Source organism: Portunus trituberculatus, chromosome 35, assembly GCF_017591435.1.
Source record: "Portunus trituberculatus isolate SZX2019 chromosome 35, ASM1759143v1, whole genome shotgun sequence".
Taxonomy (NCBI): Eukaryota; Metazoa; Arthropoda; class Malacostraca; order Decapoda; family Portunidae; genus Portunus; species Portunus trituberculatus.
Window position 1 is genome coordinate 19,557,437 of NC_059289.1, and position 16,896 is coordinate 19,574,332.

General features: G+C 39.7%; 1 protein-coding gene across 1 annotated transcript in view; it reads right to left on the reverse strand.

Annotated features, from left to right (window-relative positions):
* Positions 1 to 4,216: 4,216 nt before the first annotated feature.
* Positions 4,217 to 16,896, reverse strand: part of LOC123513290 (collagen alpha-1(IV) chain-like) — a 33,589-nt gene continuing 20,909 nt past the window's right edge. The window contains exons 5-7 of the mRNA XM_045270370.1: positions 5,998 to 6,104; positions 5,729 to 5,782; positions 4,217 to 4,350 (exon numbers count right to left, since the gene is read on the reverse strand). Coding sequence (XP_045126305.1) covers positions 4,320 to 4,350; positions 5,729 to 5,782; positions 5,998 to 6,104 — 192 coding nt within the window. The 3' untranslated portion in view covers positions 4,217 to 4,319. The remainder of the gene's footprint in view (positions 4,351 to 5,728; positions 5,783 to 5,997; positions 6,105 to 16,896) is intronic.

Consider the following 16,896-nt stretch of genomic DNA (forward strand, 5'->3'; position numbering starts at 1 on the left):
CAGACAAACATTCTCTAACACACTTTGTACGTACATCCCACCACCACTTAGACGGCGTCACACTAGCACTTTTCCGTCTTTTTTTTGTCAGTTTTCTGACGACTGTCAACTTTTGCAGACTGTGGCCATCACACACAAGCTTGCTTCTGCCTTTCCCGCGATTGTCGATTGTAAACAAACATGGCTCCTCATTCATCCCAGCAAGCCGCGGCTTATTTGCACTTTAACCCATACAGCGTCAGCAGATCTGAGACTTTGTGATTTTGCCAGTGCTGGCCACATCATGGATTTTTTTTTATATGTCAAACCAGTCTTAAATGATGTGAAACAAATGAAAATGACAGTCATTCCTCCCAGAACTGACTGGAAGTGGTATTAATTGGTGCGAGATGTTTTGCACTAAGGTTAGTGACTTAGCAAAGACTTATGTCACTAGTTTATTCGCTTCCTCGTTTCTCACCAGTCGATGCCCGAGTTGGACACATGCATAATATCGTTCCTGAGTTGAAAGAAAAACAACATGTCATGTTTTGCTGTTTGGGAGTGTTTGTGGCTAAAAATAGACACGAGATATCGCGAGGAGTGTTGCCTTCATGGTGCAAATATTTTCCGAGTAATATCTACTTGTTTTTCCTTATAACAAAGCGATTGGAAAATTCTTATTTATGTCATACAAAGTTTTCACTACCACAATATAACAGTTACCAAAAACATCTGAAAACGTAAGAGTAAGTAATGGAAATTATGCTTTGTTCATATTAGCGGAGTTGAGGCGTCAGTTTCCCGCTACACCAAGCTAAGGGCAGCAGAAACTGCTAAAGTTAAGATATGTAATAAATAAATACAGGAAGCATTCATGTTAGCAGGGACGACGAGGCAGCATGAGCAATGTCTACAGTGCATGATGGCAGTATAATGGTAGGTTTTGAGGACACAATACCTCCGAAAACACGAGGAAGCTCGCCAACGTATCTCATACGTCTCTGACGCCCGATTCGCTCAGAGTAGCCGACGTATCTCGTACGTCTCTGATGCTGTAAGGGTTAAAATGTGTTTAAGGAGGAGGAAACGAATGTTTCCCTCAAACTGCATGTGACTGCATCATATGCTGCCCTCTTCATGCCTTTCTTGCTGTAATCAGCTGTTCTGTGATCCCAAAGGCAACAGTGACCTCTAATGCTCTCTATGAGAAAATTTTCAGAGTGTTTTGTCCCCTGACATAACATAACTGCTCATCTTGGCCAGCTACTTGGAAGTTGCCTTGGAAATATTCAAAAGTGTAGCACATTCCCACTTCCCAGGAAATGTACACAAACAACTGAGGAACTTTTCATTGCTAGGCTAAAAGAAAAAAATATGTATACAAATAAATATTCACCAACTTATTTAAATTTCTTCTGTCACGATAATAGCATTCTTCCGTTTAACAAAAAAAAAATTTAATAAAAGTGTGGATTAGAAACCATAGTTCTTATTTTGACAAAAAATTGGTGTGGTAGTTGTCCTTAAGCAGGGATAGCATGGATACACCTGAGTCCATTATGAACGTGTATTTAATAGTATCACAAGACACAACCGGTATAGCCGAGCAAACGAGAGGCTGAGGCGTATGTGTGACCTGAGGCGGCGGCCGAGCGAGAACTGAGGGGAAGACATGACGTCACCTCAAGCCAGCCAAACTGATTCTATACATAGAATGTTTTACAGAAAATGGAACACGGGCAGTACATAAAGGACATATTAACATATTGGCGCTAGACGAAAACGATGTGTTCCGTCTGACTCGAGACGACAGAAAGAGTTGACAGAAGAGTAAGAAAACGACGGAAGTCACCTGAGACGACAGAAAATGTGCTAGTGTGACGCCGTCTGTTACTGTTGTGTGCACATCCCAACAACCATTTTTTGTTCCAGATTTTACATTTAATGTGCTTTCAGTCATTGTTTTCTTACCCATTTGGGTTATGTACATGTCTTTTCTCAATCTATAAGGGGTTGGGAAAGAAAATTCCATATATATATATATATATATATATATATATATATATATATATATATATATATATATATATATATATATATATATATATATATATATATATATATATATATATATATATATATATATATATATATATATATATATATATATATATATATATATATATATATATATATATATACAGGCAACCCCCGTTTAACGAAGGTTCACACAACGAAATTTCGCTACAACGAAGGTTTCATTTTACTACCATCTGCTCGTTTAACGAACACCAAACTCGCTTTAACGAAGTTTTATCCAGGTAATTCTTTCCAAATTTGAAAGCCCCACCATATCATGCAAGCTGACAGGCTTTTGAATACACCAGGAGCTGCTGGTACTAAGGCCTGCCTCAGGAAAAAACCTGGGACACCTATAGAATAAAGATCAAGATCAAGATCAAGCCTTTGTGGACAACACGCAACACTCACTCCCCAGTCAAAACATAACAGCGTCAGCAGCAGCTTGTCTTCCCTAGCTCAACTTACCACCAAAATGCCCTGCAATTGGCCTAGTGTTCGTAAGAAGACCAGGAAGTCTCTTACTCTCCAAGTGAAGCTAGATATTATTCACAGACATGAGAGAGGCCAGAAAACTATAGCAGTGCTGGCCACTATCTTGACTCCATATTATACTGTCTCTATTTTCAAGTCAGCAGACTCTATTAAGAAGGCTGGTGAGACCGTATCTTTCTTGCAAGCTAAAAGAACCACCTGAACTCATGACTCTACAATGGATAAAATGGAAAGCCTTGTGGAAATGTGGTACATAAGTTTTGTATGCAGTACAATGATGCGCACTTTGTTTACATTCCACAGGTTGCCGGTTAGTGTCTTTCCGTTTCACTCTTCCTCCTTCATAAAGTTAAGATCATCAACATTATAAAGTTACATACATACATACATTAGTGTACATTATAATGACTTAAATTAAACTACCTAAATGTTTAACTTCATAATTTTTACTTTCATTAAACCTTTTACTGTACTATGATGCACTCTTGCTTTGCTTACTCTCAATGGAAGTTCAAATCAGGGGTTAAACTTGTTATAATCGGTTCGCTTAACGAAGTTTCGCTTAACGAAGTGTTTTTTAGGAACGTAACCCCTTCGTTAAACGGGGGTTGCCTGTATACAGAAAGGTTTCGGTTTACGTCAGAGTTACGTTCCTGAAACATGAGGTAAGTTGATTTTGTATGTAACTCGAGTTTCTGTACATTTCAAAGCATATTATCGAGTTTTCAACCAATCATTGTTTATGGTCATTCAGGTAAGTTAAATGTTATATTGTTATATTATTTACAACTATGTACGAATATAAAACACAAGCTTGTTTTTGCTGTTGATTAGGGCCGCAAATGCGAAGGACTGCAGGTTGCAGAGAGGGGTGGACACCTGAGGCCGCCAGGAGGGTGGGCAGGTCGAATGTTGTGACGCCCATGGCGGACAGCTGGGAGCATAGTGCAGTGCGGTGGGAGTAGAAACGTGGGCAGCGGAGCAGGAAATGCAATAGGAAAGGGCAATAGGGATCAGCAGACAGACGCAGATGGTGCAAGGGTGAGCAGGTCGAATGTTGTGACGCCCAGGGTGGACAGCTGGGAGCGTAGTGCAGTGCGGTGGGAGTAGAAGCGTGGGCAGCGGGGCAGGAAATGCAATAGGAAAGGGCAATAGGGATCAGCAGACAGGCGCAGACGGTGCAAGTCAGCTGCGAGTGTCGTGTGGCCCAGGCGAAGGCTCCGGAGTTGTTATTGTTGTGATGGGTGTGCGAGCCCTCAAGGTCGTCAACCTCCCTGTTATCATGGTAACGGGCTTCCCATTTTCTTCTTCACTCCCTCACACACAGCTGCTGCCTCCCTTCTCATGTCTTTTAATTATGTCCACTTTTTCTTGTAGCGCAATGGTTTTCCTTTTCTTAGCATCACTGCTGTCACTAAGGAGTTTTCTCTTTGGTGCCATTGAGCAAGATACTAAGAACTTGAGTCAGTAAACGCAGTAGTAGTATAACACTGTTGCCAGGGGCGACGGTGTGGTGGAACTGAGGCAGGGTGTCATTGTATTCAAGCGTGAGGCGGGTGGTGTGGCAGGTTACCACTAGTGACGCCTGGCGGCCAACAATAACAATAAGTCCCGTGCTTTACGATTTATAAATTTTCAATTTTTTAAATCTTAAATTGCCTTATAGTGGACTGACATAACTACGAATTTGACGTAACTCGAGAGCGATGTAACCTGGGACTTTACTGTACTGATCGATCAACTGGGTCAAAGTCATTACCATGTCAAGTTGTCCAAACTAACCCATCAACAAGGCTGGAAGAAGAGAATAAGGTATACAGTGAGTTGTATATGATGAAGGATGACTGTAAACATGTAAATATCTATTGTAAGAGTTGATCTTTCTATGTGTAACTAACGGTGAGTAACGAGACAGAAGCCCCGAACCAGGACCTCGAGGAGGGGAATGAATGAGTAAGTGAGCAGATTGAGAGAAACACGAACTGGGGGACTGCCACGTGTGAACTCACCCTGAGGCAAATACCGAGGACTTATATGCCAGGTAAGCGCAGCGGCCTGACACACAGTCAGCAAGCTGGCCAGACCTATCAGACAAGCTACTCTCTCTCTCTGCTCTGCAATGACCCAGAAATGGTGAGTTACTGGAAAGACCTGAAAGACAGTGAAGTGATCGAGTGGGTAAGGATAGTGATCAGTGACAGAGATTTGATTGAAAACTTTGATACTGTGTTACAGGGTGTGATGGTGGAGAGTGAGGTGTCAGGGGAGATGTAGGAGCACCACTGTGTGATGGAGAACTTAAGTGACGCCGGACAAGGCAGATGATGGTGCCCGCTTGTAACTACCCCTGTTCAGGTTCCCTTTTTGTCCCCGTGACCTAGTCATCGGGATACAATTGTCGGTTGTGACTGCCAGCATAAGGAAAGGAGGAGCAAGGAAGTGAAAGGGTTTATCTACCATTAACCATCCAAGCCTGGGGGCAGCGAATCAACCGAAGGTAGGAGAAGGACGTGTGGAGAAGACAGGGGAATAGAAGCAACACAGGATCACCGTTAGGAGGGAAATACCTGAAGAGTGCTTGTGAAAGTGATCAACCGAAGGAAGGAGAAAGACGTGTGGAGAAGACAGAGGAATAAAAGCAATGCAGGATCACCGTTAGGAGGGAAATACGGGAAGAGTGCTTGTGACAGTGATCAACCAAAGGAAGGAGAAAGACGTGTGAAGACCGGGGAATAGAAGCAACAGAGGATCACCGTTAGGAGGGAAATACAGGAAGATTGATTGTGACAGCGGCTAGGTAGCCCTGCTAGATTGTGCAACTATTATATTGTGGAGAATATATGTATGTACATAGTATGAATCTCTGTGGGTCATTCATCCTAGATAGTTTTCTCAGTTTTTGCTATCTCAAAAATTGGGTGGTGGCAGCTAAATCAGAAGGGTAAAGAAAAGGGGACAGTATATATATATATATATATATATATATATATATATATATATATATATATATATATATATATATATATATATATATATATATATATATATATATATATATATATATATATATATATATATATATATATATATATATATATATATATATATATATATATATATATATATGAGTGGATGAAAATACTTAGAAAAATTTTACAGATAAGATACTCACCCAAAAGTGTCAAATTTTGAAGGATCTCCCTTTTCGCCTCGTTCACCAGGATCACTGGAAATATTTTGTTCTCCTTCAATTATTGCTTGTGACCTATTTGCCACATAAAGCAAATTGTAAATATTGATTAATAAAGACCTTTTGATCCCGAAACAAGTGTTACATTGTATGATATTATGTATTAAGAAGCCAAAAGAATCAATCTCAAAAATACTTAAACAGAGGGTGAAGCTAATTTTCTCTTTAAAACTTGACTGGGAAATACTTACCCAATCCAAGGGAATCGTTCCTGTCCCTGTTCATAAGCATCGCTGGGAATATCAATTTGGCCTTGTTCTCCTTTAGGACCTTTATCTCCCAATTCTCCACGAACACCCTGGGAAAGATAACACTGTCACTCAACTGAACCTCCATAATGCTAGCTTCATAATAACTTGCCTTCTTTTAGTGAGCCTCTTACATAAGAAAAACTAAAGTATATGCATGCACATTATATTTACATGAAGGTCCCTTTGTGTGAGTAGATGTTATATTAGAAACTAGTGATACAAGATGTGTGATTAGGAACTTTTATTTATAAGAGTGCAAAAATCTAATTAGAATGGTGCCTCAGGATACGAGCATCTCACCTTAAGAGCAATTTGGGTCATGAGCTCAAAATACTAAGAAAATTTGCATCAGTATACAAGCTAAAGAGATTAAAAACATCCAACATTGCAACAGGAGAGAAAGAGGAAACCTAATTGCTATATGCCGGGCATGGAAAGAGATGGACGAAGTTGACAAAGAAGATTCATTGGTGTGGGACTCAAGAAATACAAGGGGACACGGCATGAAATTGAAAAAGACCATGTGTAACATTGCAACAGAGAAATGAGACAAGGGAAACTGTAGACAAAAAGAGATGTGTGGTGATTTTGGTGTGGAGGAGGATAAGACACCGAGTAAAATGAGAATCAAACTTAAGTCACAAAAGAATATCGGGATTTTAGAACTCAACGATTACTTGAGGGACAAGAACCCAGATATTGTGGGTCTTACTGAAACAAAACTGAGAGAGGAGAAGACCTGATGAAGGTTGGAGAAGGGAAATATAACGTTTGGAAAAGAAATAGAGTAGGTAAGATGGGAGGAGGAGTGATGTTGCTGGTTAAAAAAGATATAAAGGTGGATCAAGTGAAAAAGGTATGGGAAAGGCAGAAGTGCTAAAGATCAGAGCAGAAACTAATGAAGGAAAAAAGAGGCACTACATAGTGGTGTACATACCACCTAAGACAAATGCATGGTCAGTACAGGAATATGAAGAAATGATAAGTGATACAGGAACATGTCTGGAAGAAATGTTGGGTGGCTGTGAACGAACTATAATGATGGGAGATTTTAATTGTAAAGAGGTGTGTTGGGAGGACTGGTCAATGGAAGGATCAGAGACAACATGGGAAATACACTATTGACACTGGCAATGGAAAATGTGTTAACTCAGTGGGTCAAAGAAGATACTAGGTTTGGAGGAGAGGAGCATCGTCAAGACTGGACTTGGTCTTTAGTACAGAGCCAATGGTCATTGAGGAGATGAGGGTGGAGTGCCCTTTAGCAAAGAGTGACCTAATTGCTATATGCCGGGCATGGAAAGAGATGGACGAAGTTGACAAAGAAGATTCATTGGTGTGGGACTCAAGAAATACAAGGGGACACGGCATGAAATTGAAAAAGACCATGTGTAGAAGAGAAATGAGGGAATATAGTTTTCCAAACAGAAGCATAGAAATATGGAACAATTTGAATGAAACAGTGGTTCAAGCAATAAATATTTCTGACTTTAAGGCTAAACTGGATGACTACAGGCATGGAAACAGGACAGCACAAGCATATAGCTCTTTTCCTGTAAAACACAACTAGGTAAATACAACTAGATAAATACCACTTATAGGAGAGATGTGAAAAATATAGCACACACACACACACACACACACACACACACACACACACACACACACACACACACACACACACACACACAAGAATGGTCCCAGAACTTGAAGGGATGACATATGAGGAGAGACTAAAGGCTATGGATCTACCAACCTTGGAACAAAGAAGGGAGAGAGGAGACCTAATACAAGTCTATACATTGATCAACAGAATGGACCAAGTGGATAATGAGAAACTGATCCTGAGAGAAGAATATGACACCCGAAGCACAAGATCGCATAGTAAAAAGATGAGAAAGGGAAGATATCTGAGAGATATTAAAAAATATAGTTTCCCACAGGGATGTATTGAGACGTGGAACAGTTTAGATGAAGAAGTAGTGTCTGCAACGAGTGTGCACACTTTTAAAGTAAGATTGGATAAGTGTAGATATGGAGACGGGGCCACACGAGCACAAAGCCCAGGCCCTGTAAAGCTACAACTAGGTAAATACAACTAGATAAATACACACACACACACACTCCGCGCTCCATGGAGAGCGGACGTGCCTCCTGCTCAGAGTGGCATCTGACTAGCGCTCCACACGCTGAGCAGTGTGCTTGGGTGAGGGTCGTTATTGGTATTGAAGGGCGGCCGGAGCGAGTGAGCGAGTGTGCAGAGTGAGCGTGGCCTGGTGGCGTGTGCATGAGAGTGGTCGGAGGTGTGAGAACCTCCGCACTCCAAGCGACGGAGTGGGAACCGCAAAAGGGTCAGCCATAGCAGCCGCCGGCGCATTCCACCACACACACGTAGCTACCAGGCCTGGCCCCCAGTGACCACACACCCACATGCTCTCAGGAAGAGTAAAAAAATGGATAGACCGGTAAGAAATAAATTACCAAATTCAAAATATGCTGATGAGGCCCAGGGAGCAAAACCAAAAGTGGCCAGTCAAAGCATGAGTCCATCTTAAACAGGGGCAACAATGCAAGGTCGACTGGTAATGTTGGAGAAGAGATTTGAGGAGTTGGTGAAGGAATTAAAAGTTCAGAGGAGTGAGGAGGAGCGGGATAGAGAATTCCACAAGGCTTTAAAGGAAAGAGTTAAGAGACTGGAGGAAAATGAAAAACGATTGGTGGATGAGAATGCACACTTGAGAGTGGAGGTTGAAAAATACAAGAGACGGTTGGAGTAGAAAATGGAGAGAGTAGTAAAGGAGAAAGATGACTTTAAGGAAATGATCAGTGAGCAGAGTGAAAGGTTTGAAAGGGAATGGGAACTGAAGAAAACACAATGGACTAAGTCGAGGGAAGCAGAGATGGTTGGATTACAAGAAATAATTAAAGATCAGTTGAAGGAAGACAAATAAGAAAGGTCTAAGGAACTGGTTAATGTTATGAAGAATAAGGAAACATTGATAAGTGAAATAGCAGAAAAGAAGAAGAGTGTGTTAATATTTGGGATGAAAGAACAAAATATAACATATAAGCCTAAGAGAATTAAGGAAGAATTAAAACGGTAAGAGATCTGTTAAAAATCTAAATGATGATGAAAAAAAGACCTACAAGAAGAAGTGGAAGAGATCCATAGACTGGGTCCGTATAAGGAGGAGTGAGCAGACCGATTAAAGTAGTACTGAAGTCACAACAATCTGGAGGATATCCTATATAGAACATCAAAGTTAAGAGAGATAGAAGGTTGTAAAGAGGTGTTTGTGAGAAAGAATAGAAATGAGGAAGAGAGGAGAAGATATAAGGAATTGTTGGAAGAGGCGAGAAGGAAAAATGATGAGCGGTCTGAGGAGGAAAGAGAAAGTTTTTTGGAGAGTTATAGGAGAGAGAGTCAGAAAGTGGTATGTGGAAAGAAGGAATGCGGAGGAACCCTAGAGGGAGCAGTGGGTGGACCGTAATGTATACTAATATAGATGGGATACTGTCAAGTAGATTGGAATTGCAAGACTATATGATGGTGGAGAAGCCTGATATAGTGTGTTTGACTGAGACAAAATTGCATGAAAAACAAAGGTAAATTTGGATAATAAATATAATATATGGAGAAAGGATAGAGAGTAAAGGTGGAGGAGTTATGATTATGACGAAGAAATAAATAAATGTGGATAAGGTTTGGTATGGGAAGAACAACGCAGAAGTGATAAGCATAAGGATAAAAAGTGATGGAAAAGAATTAATAATCATGGTGACCTATGTACCTCCTAAAACAAATTCTTGGACATTAAGGGAATACGACAATATGATCAAGGATATTTTACAGAGTTTGGAAAGTGTATTATCTGGAAAAAGAAAGGTGATACTAATAGAAGATTTTAATTGTAAGGGGGTGGATTGGGAAAATCTAGTAAGTGGTGTTGGAGAGGAAGCATGGAGAGAGAGATTTCTTAATCTAATGATGGAAAATATGATGGAACGGAGGGTGAAAGAAAATACTAGATATAGAGGAGATGATGAAATGGCTAGACTGGATTTGGTGTTAACAAGAGAAGTGTACCTATGTGGGGATATACAATGCAAATGTCCTTTGGGAAAGAGTGATCATGTGGTTATGGAAATGCAGATAGCAACAACACAGCGAAGGAGAGACGAGACATACAGGAGTGGTAGATTGAATTATAGAAAGATGGACACAGAAAGTTTGAAAAATTATTTCAGAAAATTAGATTGGGAGGAGATGTTACAAATCAGAGAAGTGCAAAAAATATGAGATTTTTATTAAATATTATAAAGAAGGAGTTATGAAATTTGTACCAAAGTATAAACCGAGAGAGGAAGGAAGAAAGGATTGGTTTAATGCAACTTGTGTTAAGGCTAAGGAAAAGAGAGATGTGGCTTGGAAAAGATGGAAAAGAGCAGGAATATACTAAATAAGGAGAATTATAGAGTGGCAAGAAATGAGTATGTGAGGGTAAGGAGGAGGAAGAAAGAAAATTTGAAAAGATATTGTAGACAAGAGTAAGGAACATCCAAAATTGTTTTACAGGTTCATAAATGGTAAACTTAAAAGAGAGAGTCCATTGAAAGATTAAAAGGAGAGCAAGGGATAGTAGATGACCCTAAGAATATAGCGGAATTGCTAAATAATAGGTTTCAGCAAGTATTTACTAAAGAAACAATGTTTGTAAAGCCTCAGAATGTACAAGGAAATGTGCACATGGATGACATTAAGATACCTAAAAGGAGTTATATAAAATGTTGGAGGAACTTAAAGATGATAAAGCGATGGGACCAGATGAAGTTTCAGGAAAATTATTGAAGGAGTGTAGAGAAGAATTGATTGATCCATTATATGATATTATAAGGTGCTCATTAGAAACAGGGAAGTACCAGTAGAGTGGAAAAGAGCTGAAGTGGTGCCCATTTATAAGGGAGGCAGTAAGGAAGAGCCTCTTAACTATAGACCTGTGTCTCTAACAAGTGTGGTCGGTAAGATTTGTGAGAGGGTGATAAAGAAATATTGGATACGGTTCCTGGAGGATCATAAGTTATTATCGGATCATCAATTTGGCTTTAGGAAAGGGAGGTCATGTGTAACAAATCTACTGAGCTTTTATTCAAGAGTGGTTGACAAAATACAAGAGAGAGAGGGATGGATGGACTGTGTATATTTGGATTTAAAGAAAGCTTTTGACAAGGTACCTCACATGAGACTGCTATGGAAATTAGAGATTTATGGAGGACTGAAAGGAAAAGTTTTAAAGTGGATGGAAAACTACTTGAGATGGAGGGAGATGAGAATGGTAATAAAGGATGCAAAGTCGGACTGGTTGGTGGTGGAGAGTGGAGTCCCACAAGGCTCAGTGCTGGCACCAATACTTTTCCTTGTATATATTAATGACTTGCCAGAGGGAGTAAACAGTTATATTAATTTGTTTGCGGATGATGTGAAGTTGTGTAGGTGTGTGAAGAGTGAAGAAGATTGTGAAATTTTACAGGTGGATCTGGATAAGATTTGGGAGTGGAGCAAGAGGTGGGAAATGGAATTTAATCTGAGCAAAAGTCATGTGATGGAGATGGGAAGAGTGGAAGATGGCCAAGAGGGTCATATAAGATGGGTGAAGAAGTAGTGTTGAAAAAGGTGGAAAAGGAAAAGGATTTGGGAGTGATAATGCAAGACCATGGGCAGTTTGAGGCTCATATTGATAAGATGTTTGGAGAAACGTATAATTTGATAAGAAATATTGGATTAGCCTTCCATTATATGGATAAAGATATGATGAAGAAATTAATTAGTACGGTAATTAGACCAAGATTGGAATATGCTGGAGTGGTTTGGTCCCCTTATAAAAGAAGCATATAAGGAAGTTGGAGAGATTGCAGAGAATGGCAACAAAAATGGTTCCGAATTGGCAGAAATGACCTATGAGGAGAGATTAAAAGAAATGAATTTGCTTACCTTGGAACAAAGAAGAGAAAGAGGAGATTTAATACAGGTTTATAAACTGTTGAATGGACTGGATGAAGTGGATAATGAGCAAATGATGTTGAGAGAGGAAAACTTAAATAGAACTACGAGATCGCATAGTAAAAGATAGCCAAGGAATATGCTTGAAGGATGTGAAGAAAAATAGTTTCCCACAAAGATGTGTGGAGGTGTGGAATGGTTTGAGTGAGGAGGTGGTGTCAGCGAGGAGTGTGCATAGTTTTAAAGGAAAGTTGGATGTGTGTAGATATGGAGACGGGGCCACACGAGTATGATACCAAGGCCCTGTAAAATTACAACTAGGTGAATACAACTAGGTGAATACACACACATCGTCGCCGTCGCTGAGAAAGGACGGCTCGTCTCCGGCTGCAGACGGGAAGAAGGAAAATACCTATGCTGTTACAGGGCCCGGGTAACTCTAAGTTAGTGTCCTGTTAATGTCCTACTGTCGCTTAGTGTTGAAAGTGAGGGATATGGAAAGTGATCCCTGAGAGGAGAGTGTGGGCGGTGATTGTTTTGGCTGTAATCAGCTGACGATAACAAAAATGGTGTCTAGACAAGCCAGAGACTATGAAGGTTTTATAACTACGCCAAAAGGACTGGAGAAACTAGATATGGATGCAAGAATCCACGCACTGGAAAGTAAGTTCCTAAACATTTTGTCTATAGAAGAAAAACTGGATAGAGTTCTAGCCGCGAATGATTCTTTCAAAAAAGAAATCTATTTGTTAACGTTAGCGAATAAAGAGCTATTGAAGGAAAAAGTAGAGATGGAGAAAGAAAACCAACAACTAAAGAAACAATGTGAAGAGATGAAGGAGGAATGCCTTAATCTAATTGATACCAGGATGAAAGAAGTGAACCATGAACATCAGGAGGTACAAAGGTCGTTTAGGGAGATAGTAAAAAAGCAGGAAGAGGAAAATAAAGGGATTACACAGAGGGAAATGGTAAAGGAAAATGAGTATGTGGTGAGAGATATTGCTGAAAAGAAAAAATGTGTGATCATAATAGGATTGAGGGAAGAAACTAACAGGAACTGGCAGGACAGGAGGGATAAGGAAAATGACAGGATTAAGTCTTTACTGAACAAGATCTCTGTGGAAGAAGAGCACCTATATGCTGAGATAGAAGAAAGTGTAAGATTGGGAGCTTTTGAGGAAGGCAAGAATAGACCATTAAAATTGAAATTAAAGTCTCAGGTGGCAGCAGAGGCCTTGTTGAGGAGGGCTTGGAAACTTAAGGACTCTGAGGACACCAAAACAATTTACATAAGAAGAAATATGTCACAAGATGAGCGAATGAAAATGAAGGAGCTTGTAACTGAAGTGAAGGAGAGGAATGACGAAAGAACAGAGGAGGAAAAGACCAAGTTTTTGGAGGATGAGAAATGGGAGGCTAAAGAAGTGGTGGATAAAACAGACGGAATAGGCATTACATGGAAGAATGAGACTAGGAATGGAATAAAAGTGACTTACACGAACATAGATGGATTTCTGTCTAAGAGGCTAGAATGTATGGATTACCTAAGAAATAACGAACGGACATAATGTGTGTAGTGGAAACAAAGCTAAGGCCGAAATAAAGCTAGACTGGTTTGTTGTAAAACACTACAAAGTATGGAGAAATGATAGAAAAATAAAGGAGGTGGTGGTATAATGGTTCTTACTAAGGAAGATCTGATAGTGAAGGAGGTGAACTATAGTAAGAGAAATGAGGAAGTGATAAGTATGCTTATAACAGATGGCAAGAGGGACATTAATATTATAACAGTATACATACCACCCAGAACCAGTGCTTGGGAATATGAACAGTACCAAATGGTGATGAGAAATACTCTAGACAGAATGAAGCAAGAACTCATCAGAAAGGATAGAGTGATGATAGTTGGAGACTTTAATTGCAAAGAAATAGTGTGGGAAGACTACGAAGTGGTGAACGGTGGTGAGTGGGCAGAAGAATTGTTAAAGGTAGCAACAAATAACTTGATGACACAGTGGGTGAGATCACCAACAAGGTGCAGGGGACAAGATGTTGCAGCAAGGTTGGATTTGGTATTTACCAGGGAAATCTCTAAAAGAGGAAATTGAACATGAATGTCCCTTGGGGAAAAGCGATCATGATGTCCTAAGCTTTGAGCTGGATACGGAATTAAGCACGAATAAGATTGTGGAACAGGAGGAAAAATTAAATTATACTAGGGCAAATTATAACCATATAAGGGAGTTCTTTAATGAAATTGACTGGTCCGTGGTATACCAGGAAAGGGATATGCAATTGAAATACGATAAATTTATGGATTTGTATAACTCTGCTGTGAAAAGTTTGTGCCATATCACAGAAAGAGGACTTTAAATAATAAACAGTGGTTTAATAGAAATTGTGAAGAAGCAAAAAGAACAAAGAAAAGGCATGGAAGAAACTTAAGAAAAACAGTGATGTATTATCAAGGAAGTCTACAAAACAGCAAGGAATAGATATGTTGAAGTAAGGAGAACAGCACAGAAGGAATATGAACAGAGGGTGGTGGAAAACTGTGATAGTGACCCAAAATGTTTTACAAATTCATAAATGGAAAACTAAATAAAGGGAGGCAATAGAAAAGGTAAAAATGGGAAGAAGTATATGAAGATGCTGGAGATATAGCTGAAATTTTGAATGACAACTTTTGCAAAGTGTTTACAAAGGAGGAGCATTTTATGGGAGGAAGGCCTATGGAAATAAAGCAAATGCAGGACATCATGGTTACTAAGGAAGATGTAAGGAAAATTATAAGCAATCTGGATATTAATAAATCAATGGGGCCTGATGGCATATCTGGGAGGTTGCTAAATGAATGTAAGGATCAATTGTTGAACCCGTATTTGATATTGTGGAAACCTCCATACGAACAGGATTAGTCCCGAAAGAGTGGAAAAGAGCTGACATTGTGCCTATATATAAGAATGGTAGTAGAATGGAACCGCTAAATTATAGACCAGTATCGTTGACTAGTATATTGTGCAAGGTATGTGAAGAAGTAATTAAAGCTAAGTGGAGTGAGTATCTAGAAAGTGAAAACATTCTGAGTGAAAGGCAGTTTGGTTTCAGAAAAGGAAGATCGTGTATCCAATTTATTATGTTTTTATTCAAGAGTGACTGACATACTACAACATAGAGAGGGATGGGTGGATGCTATCTACCTGGACTTGAGAAAGGCCTTTGATAAAGTACCACACAATAGACTGATGTGGAAACTAAAGATGATTGGAGGAGTAAATGATAAACTAGCAAAATGGATGGAAAATTACTTAATGGGAAGAGAAATGAGAACAGTGGTGAGAGGAAGGAAGTCCGAGTGGAAGAAGGTAACCAGTGGAGTTCCACAAGGGTCAGTGCTGGGTCCCATCATGTTTTTGATTTATGTTAATGATATGCCAGTAGGAATTGACAGTTACATGAACATGTTTGCGGACGATACTAAAATTATGAGGAGAGTAAAGAATGTGGAAGATTGTAACAAGTTACAGGAAGATCTTGATAAAATATATGAGTGGAGTAAGGAGTGGCAGATGGAATTTAATATAGACAAGACCCATGTTATGAAAATGGGAAGAAGTAGATACAGACCAAACAGGGATTACAGGCTGGGTGATGAGAAAATTAAAGAGACCAATCAGGAGAAAGACTTAGGAGTAACCGTACAAAACACTTTGTCACCGGAGAAGCACATTAACAAGATTTTTTGGAAAACATATAACATGCTTCAAAATATTGGCCTTGCATTCCACTACCTAGATGAAGGAATGATGAAGAAGATATTATGTACCTTAATAAGACCCCAGTTAGAGTATGCAGCATGTGTCTGGTCACCGCATATGAAGAAAAATGTGAAGAAGGTGGAAAGTGTACAGAGGCTGGCAACAAGGATGGTACCAGGACTCAGGGAGTTAGACTATGAGGAAAGACTGAGGAAGCTGGGGCTGACCACATTAGAAGAGAGAAGAGAAGAACAAGAGGAGACATGATAACTATGTATAAATTGGTGAACAAGATTGACATACTGGACAGAGAGTTGATAAAGGTGACCACAAGTAATCATCTCTGAGGACATGGAAAAAAGCTAATAAAGAACATCTGTCTAAATGACGTGAGAAAATACAGTTTCCCGCATCGTAGCATTGATAAGTGGAATAAACTGAGCAGTGATGTAGTTGACGCGGTGTGTGTCAATCAGATGAAAGAGAGATATGACAGGAATGGACAAGGAGACAAGTCACAGAGAGCTTAGCTCGGGCCCTGTAATACACAAATAGGTAAATACAAATAGGTAAATACACACTTGATAGTATGGTTTTGGATTGTTCAAAACAAATATGCACTCCAATATAAGCATAATAGTCACTACAACACTCACCCTAAATGGCACTATCTGGTAGTGTTCATATATAGTATATATATATAGCCTTATCCATCCTTGTATGGAGGACTCTTCGCATGTTTGGGGGGGTTCCACTCAAACAGATTTGTTAGATAGGGAGGAATCAAAAGCTTTTCAACTCATCAACTCCCCTCCTCTGACTGACTGTCTTCAGCCTTTCTCACCACTGGAACGTTGCATCTCTTGCTATCTTTTATTGCTATTTTCTTGTTAACTGCATGCCTCTCCTCCTCCTGTGACCACACTGCATAATAAGGCTTTCTTCTTCCTCTCACCCCCATTCTGTCCAACTTCCTAATACAAGACTTACCCAGTACTCTCAATCACTCATATCTTTCTCTGGTAAAACTCTGGAACTCGATCCCTGCCTGCTTCTGTATTTCTATCTTCCTATGACTTG